This window comes from Triticum aestivum, chromosome 4A (assembly GCF_018294505.1).
Source record: "Triticum aestivum cultivar Chinese Spring chromosome 4A, IWGSC CS RefSeq v2.1, whole genome shotgun sequence".
Taxonomy (NCBI): Eukaryota; Viridiplantae; Streptophyta; class Magnoliopsida; order Poales; family Poaceae; genus Triticum; species Triticum aestivum.
The window spans coordinates 604,540,708-604,557,997 of NC_057803.1; the positions used below are offsets into that span (position 1 = coordinate 604,540,708).

At 45.0% G+C, this 17,290-nt stretch overlaps 3 protein-coding genes across 3 annotated transcripts; 2 read left to right on the forward strand and 1 right to left on the reverse strand.

The window, feature by feature from the left end:
- The first annotated feature begins 5,792 nt into the window (after positions 1–5,792).
- On the forward strand, positions 5,793–12,790 carry LOC123087455 (OVARIAN TUMOR DOMAIN-containing deubiquitinating enzyme 12). The gene is made up of 12 exons (XM_044509473.1): positions 5,793–6,158; positions 6,263–6,684; positions 6,786–6,949; positions 7,994–8,067; positions 8,200–8,254; positions 8,370–8,444; positions 8,633–8,706; positions 8,812–8,860; positions 12,017–12,101; positions 12,219–12,275; positions 12,372–12,402; positions 12,489–12,790. The coding sequence occupies exons 2-12, from the start codon at positions 6,309–6,311 to the stop codon at positions 12,523–12,525; spliced, it is 1,077 nt and encodes a 358-aa protein (XP_044365408.1). The 5' UTR covers positions 5,793–6,158; positions 6,263–6,308; the 3' UTR covers positions 12,526–12,790.
- Positions 8,897–11,776, forward strand: LOC123087456 (trihelix transcription factor ASIL1). The gene has a single exon (XM_044509474.1). It carries the CDS (start codon positions 10,627–10,629, stop codon positions 11,551–11,553), a length of 927 nt encoding a protein of 308 aa, XP_044365409.1. The 5' UTR covers positions 8,897–10,626; the 3' UTR covers positions 11,554–11,776.
- A 3,416-nt stretch (positions 12,791–16,206) lies between the features above and the next one.
- Positions 16,207–17,089, reverse strand: LOC123082549 (mavicyanin). The gene is made up of 2 exons (XM_044504866.1): positions 16,782–17,089; positions 16,207–16,708 (listed from the first exon to the last, which is right to left on the reverse strand). The coding sequence occupies exons 1-2, from the start codon at positions 16,948–16,950 to the stop codon at positions 16,392–16,394; spliced, it is 486 nt and encodes a 161-aa protein (XP_044360801.1). The 5' UTR covers positions 16,951–17,089; the 3' UTR covers positions 16,207–16,391.
- Positions 17,090–17,290: the final 201 nt, after the last annotated feature.

Sequence of the window (17,290 nt, forward strand, 5' to 3'; positions counted from 1 at the left end):
ATGTTGAATCATCATCTTCTCAAATAAGCGTCAGGCCTGAGAGCACTATTTTCATCCTCATGCATTGTGTGTGTCTAATGTTTGGTGCATCATGAATGGATCTTTTCTACCATGAATTACAATGTTTAGTCGCTGCTTGAACTTTGGAGGTGCTCTGCATTTATGTTTTGCGGTCTCAGAAAGGGCTAGCGAGATACCACTACTGTCATATTATATCCTGGATGTTTTGAAAAAGTGTTGTTATTTGAGATATCTTATTATTGCTCGCTAGTTGATTATGCCATTGATATGAGTTAATATAATTACTAAGAGTTATTGTTGACATGGTTAGTTATAATCTTTGCTAAAAACTTGGGTGCTACTTAAACTTATTTATGGAAACAAGAGTAAAAGAGTTTGTAAAAGTTTTCTTTTTCACTTTCAGTTTATCAACTGAATTGCTTGAGGACAATAAAAGGTTTAAGCTTGGGGGAGTTGATACGTCTCCGTCGTCTCTATGTTTCCTAACGCTTTTACTCTTGTTTTGGACTCTAATTTGCATTCATTGAAGACTAACCCGGACTGACGTTGTTTTCAGCAGAACTACCATGGTGTTGTTTTTGTGCCGAAATAAAAATTCTCGAATTGGAACGAAACTTTGCGAGGAATTTTTATATGATAGAAGAAAAATACTAGAGCCAAGAACCACCAGAGTGGGCACCTGGGTTGGCACAACTCACCAGGGCGCCCCCTCCTGGCGCGCCCAGGTGGGTTGTCCCCACCTGGTGGCCCCGCAGACCTCAACCTGATACTATAAATTCACATTTTCAAAGAAAAAACCAGGGAGAAAGAATTATCGCATTTCACGAGACGAAGCCGCCGCCACCTCCTGTTCTTCATCAGGAGGCCAGATCTGGAGTCCGTTTGGGGCTCCGGAGAGGGGGATCTTCGATCTTCGTCATCATCAACCCTTCTCCATCACCAATTCCATGATGCTCCCCACCGGGAGTGAGTAATTCCTTCGTAGGCTCACTGGTCGGTGAGGAAGTTGGATGAGATTCATCATGTAATCGAGTTAGTTTTGTTAGGGCTTGATCCCTGGTATCCGTTATGTTTTGAGATTGATGTTGCTATGCCTTTGCCATGCTTAATGCTTGTCAGTTTGGGTCCGGGTGCCATGATTTCAGATCTGAACCGTTTATGTTATCACCATTATATATATATATATATATATATATATATATATATATATATATATATATATATATATGTTCTAGATCCAATCTTGCACGTTATAGTAACCTACTACGTGTTATGATCCGCAAACCCCGGAGTGACAGAAGTCGGGATAATTTCCGGTGATGACCGTAGTTTGAGGAGTTCATGTATTCACTATGTGTTAATGCTTTGTTCCGGTTCTCTATTAAAAGGAGGCCTTAATATCCCTTAGTTTTCATATGGACCCCGCTGCCACGGGAGGGTAGGACAAAAGATGTCATGCAATTTCTTTTCATAAGCACGTATGACTATTTACGGAATACATGCCTACATTATATTTATGAACTAGACCTAGTGTCGTATCGCCCTAGGTTATGACTCTTATATGATGAATATCATCCAACGAAGTCACCTATCAAATGCCTACAATTTTCTCTTATATTGTTCTTGCTAAGTTACTACTATTGTTGCCACTGTTGCACTTGCTACAAAATTATTGCTATCACTGTTACCGTTACTATTACTATTGCTATAGCTATCCAAACTATCATACTACTGTGCTACTGATCATATTGCTGCAGATAATTAATCTCCATGTGTGGTTGAATTGACAACTCAGCTGCTAATACTTGCAAATATTCTTTGGCTCCCTTGTGTCGAGTCTATAAATTTGAGTTGAATACTCTACCCTCGAAAACTGTTGTGGTCCCCTATACTTGTGGATTATCACTTGTCGGCGCACGCCAGAAACGTTAGAACGCAATGAAAGGAAGGCCTCAGACTCATCCCTTGCGCGCCACGCCTCAGCCGCCCACGTGATATGTTTCGATGGAGGCCAAGATCACACAATTGTCCTTCAGCTCATTCTCCTCCTCCATGCGGTTGAGTTGTTTGAAGTAGGAGAGTTGGGACCGCTCGACAGACTAGGGGGGGGGGGCGTTGGCCATTGTGCAGTCTCGGAAAGAAGATGGAAAATATTGTCTCGAGCAGCCAACACATTTGTGTTTGATACAAAACAAGGAAAAGACGAAGAAACAAAGTGGGTTTGGTTGATCAAAAACAAAGCGAGGATGGGAGGGGCTAAAGAAAGAAAGTCAGCTCCACCGGCCTTGTGCATTGGCTTCGTGGTGCTCTCGTGCGTATGAACGAAGCAACTGACTTGCGGGCCCCACACGCCTTCGTCTTCCTCCTCGTGACGAGACAATCCAAGACCGTTTCGGTTTCTTGTTCCGTGGATGTTTTGTTCTTGATTTTTTATTTCAGACTCACTGATTTTTTAAAAATTTCTTTTTTTTTTCAAAATTAATGAACTTTTATTCAAATCTGCGAACATTTTTCTTCAAAAGTGATGATCTGTATTTCCAAATCAATGATTTTTTTGGAAAGTCGATAAACTTTTTTCAAATTTTTGAACTCTTTTTTCCAAAATTTTGAACTTTTTTCACGTTCATGTTTTTTCCTTTATTTTTTGTAAATTCTTTGTCAGGTTTTTTGTTTTCATTTTTTAAATAACTTACACTGGGTATATAATATATGTTATATGCAGTACTAAATGGGTCTAATAGTACTGATTCCAGAAAACACACAAGAAGGCGAAGTTAGTCTAGTGGTTAATTCGGCAGGACGTGAGGACCTCGTTAAAAAAAATACGCCATCTGGGAGCTTTACTAAGACTGACTATAAGAACACCTAAATCTGAAAGAAATCTTTAAAAACAATTATGGGAAAAAGGAGGAGTCATGGTAAGATCTTGGTTTATTCAAATTGCAATGACTCTCAAGCACACATTTCTCTTCTTTTAGCCACCGTTTTTCTCATTAATAACAAAACTAATTATTCTGAACTCTGAAATCAATACTAAAATTAAGCAATTGTTTTTCTTAATATCCTTTTCAAATCTCCAATCCATAACGGGTAGATCTATCGGATATATGCGAAAACATACCTAATGCGGTGAATCGGATTTCTACTACAAGCCAAGCAGCCAAGGAGCTATGTTCTATTTGTAAGAGTAAAATAAGGATTAGGCTGTGGAGAGCCGGCTAAGTGGTTGATAGCTCCGTTCTTGAAAATTGGTATAGTTCTAAGAACTATCGAGAGTTCAAATCCCTCTCTGTCCTTTTTCTTATTGTTGACATTACTATGCTGAGTTTGATTCCTCGTTCTCGCAACTTTGTTGTTAACTTTTTTCTTCGCGTTTTCTTTTCAGCATATTTACTGGGCCGGGCCAACAGCACTAACCGACGCTTAGAGCGCCGAACAGGAGCACCCCCTATTTGGGCAAACAGTCCGGGTATCGCCCTTGGGGTGAGGCAATGTGACCCGGCCGATTCCGTGATATTTTCTGCAGAGGTCATTGTTGTTTCGACTGCTCGTTTTTCATTTGTTTGCTTTCATCTGTTCTTTTTCATTCTTCAGTGGAAAATTGGTTTCCTTTCGAGTTTTCTTTTGTATGTTGTCCTTTATTTCGATTTTTTGTTTCTTTTTTTATTTTTCTTTATAATTTTCCCTTTTCTCTTTTCAAATTTGGTTTTCTTCTATTTTTGTGGGTTCTTTGGTTTTTTGTAGACTTTCCTTTTTTATAGCGTTTCCCATATACAGTCAATTGTTTTTATAATATATGGTGAACATTTTTCAAATACATATCGAACATTGTAAAGTACATGGTGAACATTTTTCAAATAAACACTTAATATATTTTTAGTATATGATGAATAATTGTTTCACATACATTGAACATTTTTTCTATATGATGAACTTTTTTATTTGTACAATGAAAGTTTTTTAATACACACTGGTCATTTTTTCCTTATACTTCAAACATTTTCTTAATATACACTGAACTACTTATAAAACACACAATGAACAATTCTAAAAAACTTATTTATTTCTAAATAGGTTTATCTTGTTCCTAAAACACAATAGTTGGTTTTTTTGGGGTGAAAACTTGACGAAACATTCGAACAGCTTTTTGTTTCAAAACGCTCGTGGGCTAAGTGCACTGGCACATTCATGTCTGGCTTCAGCAAAGGCTCCTGCATTCGCCGCGGCATTTTCTATTCGGCGCCTTCAGTGCCAGTTAACGTGTACTCCCTCCGTCCGGAAATACTTGTCATTGAAATGGATGTATCTAGATGTATTTTAGTTCTATATACATCCATTTTCATCTATTTTGATGACAAATATTTCCGGACGAAGGGAGTATTTTGTTAACTGTCGCTGGAGGCGCTCTTATCTGGGCCGGCCCATATACGATTTCAATTATGTAAATACTAAATACCCAAAAACGGTGGAGTCGTCTGGCTTCAAACCTGCAACTTCCGTGCTTAAAGGCAAGCACACTAACCACTTGGCTAGCCAAAGCATTGTGAAACTGTTGCTTTTTTCTCTTTTATTTCTTTGTTCAGTTTGTCAGGTTTTTTTTGACCGATTTTATTCGATTTTTCTTTTTCCTTTTCTCTTGCTTTTCCCTTTTTCTTTTTATTAAATGCACGGATTCTTTTAAAATTCATGAACTTTTTCTTCAAAATTGATGAACAATTTCACCAAAATCAATTTTTATTCAAATTCCTGGACTTATTTTTCCAAATCAATGAACTTTTTTCAAATTTGTAAAATTTTAAAAAAATCAATGATTTTTTTTACAAATTCGATGGATTTTCAAATTAAATGAACTTCTTTCAAATCAACTATTTTATCAAATTTGATTAAATTTTCTCAAATCGACGAACTTTGTAAAAAAAATGGTGAAGTTTTTCAAATTTGTGAACATTTTGAAAACCGATGATGTTTTTTTTCAAAATGAATGAATTGTTTTAAAAAAAATTGAAATCTTTTGAGTTTGTGAATGTTTTTTTAATCCCTGTTTTTCTTTGTGAACTTTTTTCTGAAAATTCAATTGTCAGCGGGCCTTTGTTAACAGTCAATCGTATACCAGCTCGGAGCGATCGAACTAGATCGATTTTCCGCCGAGCGAAAGAAATACGCTGCTCTCGATATTTGGCTAGCCCACATAGGAGCGCGGTAAGCGCTAGGTTAGTTAGGCAAGTGGGATTCGAGAGGGAGAGACCCGCACACACACACACAGACACACACACACACACACATAGAGAGAGAGATAGAGAGAGAGAGAGAGAGAGAGGACACGCCAACCTTGGCCAGGCTTGGTTACCGGCGGCGGTGTCTCCATTGCATGCCGCTTGTCGGCGCGCGCCACAAACTTGAGAATGCAATGAAAGGAAGGCCTTGGACTCATCCCTTACGCGCCGCTCCTCATCCTCCCGCGTGATATGTCTCGATGGAGGCCAAGATCACACAAGTCTCCTTCAGCTCATCCTCCTCCTCCATGCAGCCGAGTTGTCGGAGGTAGGAGAGATGGGCCCGCTCGACGGACTAAGAGGAGGGAGGGGGGGGGGTGACCATTGCCCTAAGTCAAAAAAAAGGAAAATATTGTGTCGATCAATCCAACACATTTGTTTGACAAAAACAAGGAAAAGACGACGAAAAGAAGTGGGTTTGGTTGACCAAAAACAAAGCGAGTGATGGGATGGGAGGGGCTCAAGAAAGTCGGCATTGGCTTCGTGGGGTTGGGTTTGTCCTCTCCTACGTACGAACGAAGCAACTGCCTTGCGGGACCCACACGTTTCGTCTTCCTCCTCGTGACAAGACAATCCAAGACCGTTTCGGTTTCTTGTTCCCGTGGATGCTTTGCTCTTGCCGCCCGCCTCTCTCGATCGTTCTACAGGACAGCACAGGGGACCGACAAGGAGACCAGCACGCGCAGTACACGGCTGCCGACTTGCGGGGATAATACTACTGCACACAAGTATAAAGATTTGATCTGGTCCTGATTTCAAAGCCGGGTCTCGTCTCTGTCCTGTCCATTCAATCCAGTTTCGTCGTTCGTCGCGAGCAGGGCCTAAATCGCCGGATTGCTTCGTCGCCAATCAATCAATCAACCGGTTTGAATTGGATTGGATTGTTCTTGTTCTTGTTCTTGTTCTTCGGGAGGGAATAACTAACTGCATGTTGGTTTTTTATTTTTATTTTTGTTCCGCCGGCGCAGGCTCGCCTCTCGTCGACCGACACCGACCAAGCCCGGCCGGCCGGCCATGGTGGTGCGGGGCCAGCAAGATCTGGACGCCAACATCGTCCGCTGGGGCCTCCACCACCTCCTCGACGGCGGCGGCGGCTGCGTGCACCGCCCTCAATCCCCCACCACCGACTACGCCCCGCCGCCGCCGCAGCCGCAGCGCGCCCGCGCCCTTCTCGACGGCCACGACATGGCCCCCGCCCCCGCCTCCGCCTCCGAGGTCAGGGTCGACGCGGTCGAGAACGACGAGGTCATGGCGCACGCGCTGCAGGAGGAGCTGGCGCAGGTCGCCATGGCCGAGGCCTCGGGGGCCGGCGGCGGCGAGGCCGAGCGCCGCGCCACCGTCCTCGCGCAGCAGTGGTTCCGCCCCGAGGTCGTCAGCTATCTGCCCTCAGGTACTAATCTTCAGTTACCAACACAGACGCAAAGCACTGTAAATTCAGACATGTCATCCCCTCCTGACTCGATCCCCTTTCCTGAACAAACCCCGGTGCAGCTCCACCTTATGTAGAAGAAGCAGAGGGCTCCAGTCCATGTTCGAGCCCCGAACAAGGTAGCAATGCGCGCGACGGCCAGGGCTGCTCCATAGAGCTTGTGGATGATTTCTCTGCTCTCGACGGCGAAGTCGGCAAAAGACTGAATGACATGGTCCCTGTCCCTGTAAGTACTAGTATAATTGTCCACTTCACTTCCTGCTGATCCAAGTTTATATATCCATTATAACCGAACAATGGCTAGAATGGTTGGGACATATGCTAGAATTGATTCACTGCATAAAGGGGTTAAGTACAAATAGTTTTGGGTTTCTACAGTTTCAAGGGGATTCAGAGTTTCACCTCGGATATCTTATCTAACCATGCTCTGAAGTTTAGATGCGTTTGGGGATTGCTAGTTCCTGCTAGGTGATCAGAATAATGCTTGGGTTATTCCTCAAGGATGCCGGACACTATTTACAGTAGAGATCATATGTTAAATGCAGACAATGCTTTTGATTTATGTGAATTATCAATCAACCTAGTAGATCCCCGGTCGAATATCTGCTCCTATCAATGTAAATGCTGAGCCCTGTTCCACTTTTATTGCTCTACATTATATTTTTATTTTACTGCCTGAGGGGGTTAAGCACAGCAGTTTTGGGTTTCTACAGTTTCAAGGAGCTTCAAAGTTCCACCTTTGGTGTATTATCTAATTATCAAATAACGGTGCTCTGAAGTTTAGAGGAGTTGTAATTGCTAGTTCCTGCTAAGTAATCATAAGAATGCTTGGGTTATTACTCAAGGATGCCGGACACTATTTGCGGTTCAGATAATATGTTAAATGCAGAATTATCGATCTACCTAGTAGATGCCCATGGTTTGATCGTATGTCTGTTCCTATCAATGCAAATGCTGAGCCATGCTCCATTTTTACTATTTTGTGTGATAGTTTTTCCTATCAATGCAAATGCTGAGCTATGTTCCATTTTTACTGTTCTGTGTGATAGTTTTTGCAACTTTACTTCCCATCTTAAGGCAAGCCCCATTTTAACATTTAATAATGAGTTTGTTACTCATCAATCTAGAAAATAAAAGTTCAGAACCTGCATCTCTAACTCTCCGTCAATGATCAAGAAGGTCATTCTTTGACGAATTTTCATTAACTTGCATGTGTTGCCTTGAATATCATGTCTAAGTTTTTTGTTACTTATTCACTTTGCTACTGCAGCATGTCCCTAAAACAAACGGAGACATTCCTTCTTTTGATGAAGCCTTTTCAGATCACCGAAGACTTCTTGACAGGTAAATACCCCTGCAGTACACTTGTCATCCCATAAATCTATACATGAAGACATGTTCTGTATACTGTATGTGCTCCATGGTAGGTCTTTTCTGATTGTCTGTCATTTGATCCCAATATGATCTCTTATTTAGGTTGGTGCTGTATGGCCTGGTTGAGCTCAAGGTTAACGGAGATGGCAATTGTCAGGTATATTTACAGGATTCAGTTCTCTCTTTACTTTTCGAGAATAGCATATTTGGTGTCATCAGTACAGACCTGCTCTACAAGTGCTTATCTCTTTCTGAACCTTCCTGTTAAACAGTTTCGAGCATTGTCCGATCAATTCTACCGAACTCCTGAACACCATAGATTTGTACGGCAACAAGTGGTCAATCAGGTTAGTATATTCAAAATGACTGCTTATATCAGTTTCCTTCTTACAGTGAAAGGACACACAATAAGAATCATTTTGTCGGTCGATAAATACAGCTACGAGAACTGGTTGTGTCTCTCTGTACTATTAAGAAGCTGAACTTTTCCTTATCAGATTCTCTTGTACTGACAGTAATATGTTTTCATTCGCAGCTTGAGTCTCATCCTGAGATATATGCTGGATATGTCCCTATGGATTACAGAGAATACCTTAAGAAGATGCCAAAGTCAGTGCCTGCTCTTTTTCTACTAGTAGTATTTATTTATCTCAGTATATATGTTAATGAATTAGACTGTAAAGATGCACATTCTCACTTTTTTATGCTTACCAGGAATGGAGAGTGGGGTGACCATGTTACACTGCAGGCGGCTGCAGACTTGGTAAGCATGATTCTTCCTTCCTCACCATTTTTACTAGTAGATTTGTTACGTGCATTCTCAGGGTATCTATGCAGTGCATATAGTACATCATTGACTAGTAATTCACTCCCTCCATCCCATAATAATATAAGATGTTATTACTACCAATATACTCACATATTGGTAGTAGTAACATACTATATTATGTATATTGGTAGTGGTAACATATTATATTATAGGATGGAGGGAGTACCTTTGACTCTGCCATCATATATATTAGAAGAGCTATATTGCAATTTCACACACGATTTTACAATGTGATTGAACTATTTCAATATGAGGTCATGGTTCTAGTCCTGGAAACAACCTCTTTGCAGAAATGTAGGGAAAGATTGCGTATAAAAGAGCCAAAGTGGTCGGACCCTTCCCCGGACCCTACACAAGCGGGAGCTACATGCACTAGGCTGCCCTTAATTGCTCTTGTCAAAGACCTTCGATTCTATACTGTGCTGATCTTTCTGTCGGACTTTCTGATCCTCCTAGCCGCACCCTGGCGAAATCCGTTTTAAACCTTGAATTTGTATGGGTGGTCGAAATCAAACCCCAACATCTCAATCCTTGAAATCCCCATTTTCTATTGTGTGACTCATGACCTTATCGCTCACCTCCTCACAAAGGACCTTGCCGCCCACCTTAGGGTCACATCACAACGCCACCGCCGACATGAAAGGCGCACCTCTTCTTCATGAGTCGCAAGTTCGCGCTTCTCCAACTGTCACGGTCGCCCTTGTCCCCAGCACGCTACTTTGACCTCTTTCGAGTTTCGCCTACGTTGTCGCCTCCCTGAGCCAACGCTGGTGACCGGAGACAAACCCTTAGAATCATCGTCAGACCACATCCAATGGCATGCCTGAATTAGTGACCAATGGCCTCCCCGGTGCCACGTGTACAATCCTTGTTTGGAAAATGACGTAAACCCTAGTCTCCCTGGCGCCACCTATGCGATGCTTGTTTGGAAACCGGCGTAAGCCCTGGACTCCCCGGTGCCACCTATGCGATCCTTGTTTAGAAACCGACGTAAACCCTGGCCTCCCCAGTGCCACATATGCAATCCTTGTTTGGAAACTGGCGTAAGCCATGGACTCCCTGGCGCCACCTATGCGATGCTTGTTTGGAAACCGACGTAAGCCCTAGCCTCCCTGGCGCCACATATGCAATTCTTGTTTGGAAACCCACGTGAGCCATGGCCTCGCCGGTGCCACGTATGCAATCCTTGTTTGGGAACTGACGTATGCCCTCGCACTCCCCGGTGCCACGTGTGCAATCCTTGTTCGGCAACAGACTTAAGCGTGCTACTGGTCGGGATTGTCGATTTCAGGGATTCGGAGGCGAGGGTTCGATTTCGACGAGGCGTGCGAGTTGAAGGTTTATTTCGGACTTTACTCCCGTGTGGGCAAACTAGCTGGCCCCACCAGTCAGCGAGGGGGGCATGGGTGGGACAAACTGGTAGGCCCCACCGGTCAGCGAGGGGCATGGGAGGGACAAACCGGCTGGCCCCACCGGTCAGCGAGCGGCGCACGGGGCCACCGTCCACGTGAACCGCACCACCCACCGAGAAAGAAAAACCGAAGCCACCACCACCCATACGATATTGGCCTGGCGCTTATCCCCCCCGCGCCTCCACCACCCGCCGCCGCCGCCATTTACTCCACCACCACTCCCTCCCCCTTTCCCCCCTCCCCAGATCCAGATCTGAACCGCCGCCCGCCGCCGAGGGGCCATCAGCGATGGAGGCGAGGAAGAGCGCGCCGGGGCAGCCGTGGTCGGACGGCGAGACCATGCACCTCATCGACGTCTACGAGGACCGCTGGACCAAGCTGCGCCGGGGCCAGCTCAAGGCGCACCAGTGGGAGGACGTGGCTGGCGAGGTCACCCGCCGCTGCGGCGGCCAGCGCAAGACCGGCACCCAGTGCCGCCACAAGCTCGAGAAGCTCCGCAAGCGCTACCGCACCGAGGCCGCCCGCCCCGTCACCTCCCTCTGGCCCTTCTTCCGCCGCATGGAGCGCCTCGAGCGCGGCCCCGTCCCCGTCTCCACCAACTCCTTCCCCGCCTCCCCGCCCGCCTCCGACGACGACCAAGACCAGGACCTGGACCCGGAGGAGGAAGAAGAAGATGAAGAGGAGCAGGAGGAGGAAGACGAGGAGCAGGAGGAGGACCAAGAAGAGGAGGAGGAGCAATTGCTCGTCGCCAGGAACACCGGCAGCCACACCAGGAGCATCAACGGCCTCGTGCGCGACGCCGGCGGCTTCAGGGGCCATCAGCAGCAGCAGCAGCAGCAGCAGCAACGCCGCCCTTCGCCGCCGGCTGTGACACTGTCCACCGCGCCTCCGCGCAAGAGGGTCTCCTACGAGGCCGCCATGTTCCAGTCCAAGGCCGCCGCTGCAGACAGGGCCATCAAGGCCGAGGAGGCTCCCGCCGTGGACCACGGCTCCGTAGCAGGCGTGCTGAGGGACATCGGCGAGGGAATCAAGCGGCTGGAGAGGCGGAGAATGGAGGTGCAGTGGGAGATTGAGCAGGGTTGGAAGGAGACGGAGGCCCGCAGTAATCAGATGCTCCAGGACGCCCAGCGGCAGTTACAGGACACTCTCGCCGCACTGCCGCCGCCGGGGAAGAAGGCCAGGAGGGACCATGGCAGCAGTGCAGACGGCTTGTAGGTAGCTAGCTAGCGATCGATCAATCGATCAGGGGACAGATAGGCTGAAGCTGTTTATTTTCTTATCTGGTGGTAGTGAAGGGAGGGAAAGAGATTGTTCCTAGTCTTCATCCTCTGCTCAGGATGTATGTATTTAGTTCTCGTCGTGAACGATTCTGACCATTGTTGCTTGGAGTACTTCGGTACGCATGGCAAACCATGCTTCTTACCAGACCAGTTGCTTACTTCAGTCTCTACTTTGGTTTGTCTTTGCAGTGATTCATCTCTTGGACAATTGCTTGCCGTAATTTAATTGTATGCCTGCCACCTGATATGAGTTAAAAATTGTGACTTTTGGGGCGGCATCTCTTAAAAATCTCTCCTTTATGCGTAGTTTCTTGGCATTATTATCAGTGATCTGCTCATGTCATATGACTGCTCTGCTATTTGTATGGAACTGAAGTATATGCATTTGACTTTTTCAGTATGGTGTAAAGATTTTCATTCTGACATCATTCAGAGATACATGCTACATTGAAATTCTCCCAGTCGTTCAAAAATCAAATAGAGGTAATGTGTGTTTGTCATTGCTATGTTAGTATTGATGAATTGATTTCTAAGTTCACCAAATATATTTTAGTTTATTTGTATCTAACATGATTTTGTTTCTTTCTTTCTCGACTCCAGTTATATGTTTGAGTTTTTGGGCTGAGGTGCACTACAACTCGATATATCCAGAAGGAGGTACTGTATATGACTATAATCATCGTATAGATATCATTTTGGTTTTCATGCTCTTGACTCTATGTATCTCACCATGCTGATGATGATCTGCTGCAGAGTTGCCCGTCGTGGAGAACAGAAAGAAGAGGTGGTGGCACTTGGAGTTCTAGACTTGTAGTGCTAAAACCAAAAGGGGAATAGAAGATTTGATTTGTTCTTTTGATCTCATGGCAGCTTGTTGGATCGACGGTCGTTTTGTTCGACCATGTGATTACGAGGGATCCGAGGAGCTGCGATGCCGTAGGATCGATGAGGAGATTGACTGACAGTTCGTTTGTACATAAGTACTCCCTCTGTTCCAAAATAGATGACTCAATTTTATACTAACTTTAGTACAAAGTTGGGTCATCTATTTTGGAACGGAGGGAGTATATAGCAGTATCTGCAGGGACGAAAGTGTTGACTGGGTCTGTGATATGTGATGTGAACATTTGTTGTAGTACCTAATATATCTATATACATCACTTACTTTTCTAGGAGTGGTTATGTCAATGTTAGCAGAAAGCGTTGACGAAATGATACTCCCTCCATCCCAAAATGTAAGATCATTTTTGACACTATGGGACGGAGGGAGTATATTTCTTTGCACTTTGACACAAATGACACACACCTTGTGGCACTGACAAGTGGCTTCAGAGCCCACATGTCAGTGATACAGGACGTCTCATTTGGGATGTCTGTGGCGCAAGGCATGCCATTTTGTCAAAGCAAAACAAAAGTAGATCATTTTGTTAAATTCCCTGGAAACTGATCCATCATCTTCGGCGTGGTGTGTGGTGCTCATGTTTTGCAGTTACTTTAGTTAAATGTATTTTTGGTTTAAACTTCGATCCTGCTAAAGTCAGCTAATCTAGAGCAGAGCAGTCCTGTACCTATAGTTGCAAGATATTTCAGTTGTGTGTTTTAGTTGTAGTTGATCGTCTATGTATGTACTCACTCTGTACACTAATGTAAGACGTTTTAGAGACTTGACAATGTTTTAAGCTGGTGTTAACTTTTCTCCGAACTCCAATTAAATGTTCGAGTTTTGGGGCCAAAGTGCACTACAACAGGGGTGAGCAAAAAGCTCAAAGCTCAGTAAGCTTAACGATTGCCCGTTTGCTCGGCTCGTTTACTAATGAGCTGAGTTAATCTTTGTTTTTAGCTTAATGATCCACACAAAGGAGTTTCACAAGCTAAAAAAAACTGCTGCAGTTAGCTTGTAAAAAGTTGTGTTAGCTTAGCTTTAGCCCATCCAGTAAGTCTACTATTAAGAATACTATTATTTGGCTTTTTTTTTGCAAGAATACTATTATTTGCTTACTATACCTACTTGCGATGCTATGTTGATTTGTTGGTTGTTGCTAAAATATTAATGCATTTCTGATGCAGTTGTCTAAATTATCGTAAACTGTTGTTGAAGTGATGTGTTACTTGTACTTTTAAATGAGCTGTAGCAAGTGCTCATGAGCCAATCTTGGTTTTTAGATCGTTAATGAAAGCGAGCCTACCTATCCAAGCCTTAACGAGCCGATCTTCTCATTAATACATCTCATCTCTATCCGATCTCTTATAAGTTATATTTGAGGAGAAAAAAATAACAGTTTGTCTAATTCACATCTAGATATTTTTTAAGTATGTCACATCTAAGCTCTCACAAATATATAATGCAGCAACAAAAAAAAACTAGGACAAAAAAAGACCACAAATAGAGTGGACATCAGCTTAGATGTTTATGTCACATCTAGATGTGTCCTAAATAGACCTAAAAAATTTTATTTAAAGGATTAAGGGGTATCTAGCAAATCCCTTACATGACCATTTTCCCTAAAAATGACTCCCCCGCCATGTGTTCTTAGGAAAAGTCACGCCTGCCTCCCGCTTGCCTGCAACTTTCCTGCCTAACCCCAATGTTGCCATTGCTTGGTCCGTCGTCGATCATCCTCGTCCTAATGATCGACGGAATGGAAAGCCCCTCCACACCGCATACCCTTGGCACCCTCGTCGACGTCAGAGACCCACTGTCGATCACGAATTCGGCATCGTTACTGTTGGTGCTAAAACCCGCGGATCTCGGGTAGGGGGTCTCGAGCCGGTGATCTGGGCACTATAGTAACAGAAAGTAAGGGAACATAGTTTTACCCAGGTTCGGGCCCTCTCAAAGAGGTAAAACCCTACGTCATGCTTGTATTGTATTGATTGTGGAAGTAGGTCGGGTACAACTAGGGATAACATGCCGACCATTCAAATACGCCTTGAAGTGTACGCCAAGTCTTCGGAGGATTCCATTTCGAGTATGTCGAGGGCCAGGACATGCGTCACCCATTCTTCAGTTGTTGGTGGGTCCTCGGCCCGACCCATGACTGGCAGGCCGACGTGGTGTGCACCCCCCAATCCAGGACACCGTCAGCTACCACCAAAACGGCGGCGGGCAAGGCATGGACATCATCAACAGAGGTTCGTCGCTGGCGGCTGTTGTCACTCGCTCATGGCACAAAGCTGATCGGCAAAAGGGACCGTTGGCCATCGGCCAAGGCGGCAAATAAAAAGAAGGGCGCGAACTCCCTGGCGCTTCCCCCTCGCAACATCCTTGTCACAAAAACAACAGTGTGAACTGCCTGCCCATCTTCGTTTTAGCAGATTATCCTTGGTTAGAAACACTTCCTTGTGAATGAATCACATGAAGATCTTAATTCTCAACGAAACTTTTATCTTCCAAATGTGAATCATCTCGGGATTTGGTCAGAATTAATTAGATCAAGGTATATATATTTCATCATGAAAACGTTGTTCCTAGTTAACTTCCAGCAAAAGGAGTTAGGCTGATCAGAAAGTTGAACATCCATCAACCTTGGCACGAGATGCAACCAGGAGCTCCAATGCTCCCCCACTAGAGACCTCCTGGACTGGATGTTTAAGGCGGACGATTATAATACTATAGCAAAGTAGTCCTCCTTACATTGTACAATATTATATAGTGTGGGATATTGCAAGGCTAGAGGCATCTCCCTTAACCATGTATCTTCCCAAAATCTGGTTGTTATACCGTTTCCAACAACAAGAAGAGGAGTATGTTGTGCAACTACAAGATCGAGGAAGACAAATGTTTGTGTGAAGCTTGGGTCAACATCTCTCTCGATGCCACATTCAGTGCCGACCAAACAAAGTAGAACTTTTGGTAAAGGATCGAGGAATACTACAACAACAAGGGCCGAGGAACATGCAATGGAAGTTTACTGGTAGGGACATCCCAAATTACTTGTCTTAGATTTGTCTAGACACAGACAATTAAATTCAGGACGGAGGGAGTATATCTCAACATGCTAATCATGACCTGTTGCAAAGTTTCCCGTCGTAGAGAACATGAAGAAGAGGTGGTGGCATTTTTGAGTCCTATGGGCGGTTCTAACCCTCCCCCCTACAATATACCACACCTCCCTAAACTAAACACCTCAAAGTTGAAAGGGGGCACCATCCATGGAGAAAACACCTCAAAGTTTGAGTCGGATGACACCATGGCACCATCTTCCTCGAGCATAACACCGCAAAGAACCTCCATTTTGAGCTCTAGAGCCTGATCCAAGGCAAAGGAGAGGAGCATTGGAGGAAAAGGGGGCACCATCCATGGAGAAAAAGGCGGAAGACAAAGGAGGAGGAGGCCCGAGCTCCACCACGAGATCCATGGCGACTTACTAACAGAGCGGATGATGAGGAACAATAGAAGACGAGTAATCCAATGGAGGAAATGCTGCAGAAAGACACGTAGTGAAGAGAAGGAGCAAGTAGGCAACCATCCGTCGGTCCATATTACTGAACCATTTGTCACCATATGTGTATAAATCATTTGTCCAAACACATGTTACTTGTCTAGCCTCTATGTACAAAGAAAAAGAGCAGACATACGACTGCAATATGCAAGGAAGTTCAGTTATTCTCAAAATGTTGCACTAATTTCATTAGCCTTTTGGTTTTGTGTACATTCCATCGTCCTGTAACTAAATTGAACAATTTTTTGAGAACCGAGAATACATGGAATGATGGAAAGGAGCTAAAACCATTAATATGAAGCTCCAAAAACATTATATGGATGTTCACATCTCAAATATCGTGCATAACAAGAAGAGGCCAAAGCACCGCCATCAAGACAACAATGGCGCCGGCGGGTCCAAAGCCCGCCGGCGCGGCGCCGCTGGGGGGCCCCGACGGTGGCCGGGCCTTGTCGGTGACCTTGATGACCATCCGCTGCCCGCCCTGGCAGTGGCCCGTGGCGCCGCTGATGAAGTAGAAGGGGCCGGGGCGGTCGAGGCGCACCTCGGTGTTGCCGTTGTTGGAGAAGAAGATCGGGTCCGACGACTCGCACTTGTTGTACTCCTCCTCCGTCACCTCCATCACCGAGTCCACATTGTACTTGAAATCTACGCACGCACGCACGATCGATCACGCCGCATACCAAAAAAACAAATCAACCAAGCTGTCGATAGATCTTACGGACGATGTCGCCGACGTGGAAGTGGTTCTTGGACGCCCAATGGTTGTACGTTTGGGAGTCGCCGGCCTGCGGGACGACCCACTCGGCGTCGCCGCCGACCTCGAAGTTGGTGGCGCGCGACGCGTCGAGGAGCGCGAGGAGCAGCAGGAGGGGGAGGAGGCTCGCCATGGCCGGCCAAACTATCCGCTGGCTACCTGATGAGACGCGCAGGACGAACCGAGAATGGCATGCAAGGGGAAGAAGATTAATAGGTGGTGGAGAGTTGGGGAGGAGGTGGTTTGAGCGACGGGAAAGGAATGGAGGGTGGCGTCGAGTATGCGGTTTGCGGTGCATGCAACAAGGTCGCCGCCGGAAAGCATGAGATCGATCTCCATCCACCATCCTTGGTTTGACCGCGTATGGCTCCTGGTGAAGAGTAAAAATAGGTGGGTATCATGCAAACCCTTCTTTCTCTTTCTAGTAGTAGCTAAATTAAATATTAGTACTAGCTTAAACAAATGAAGAGTAA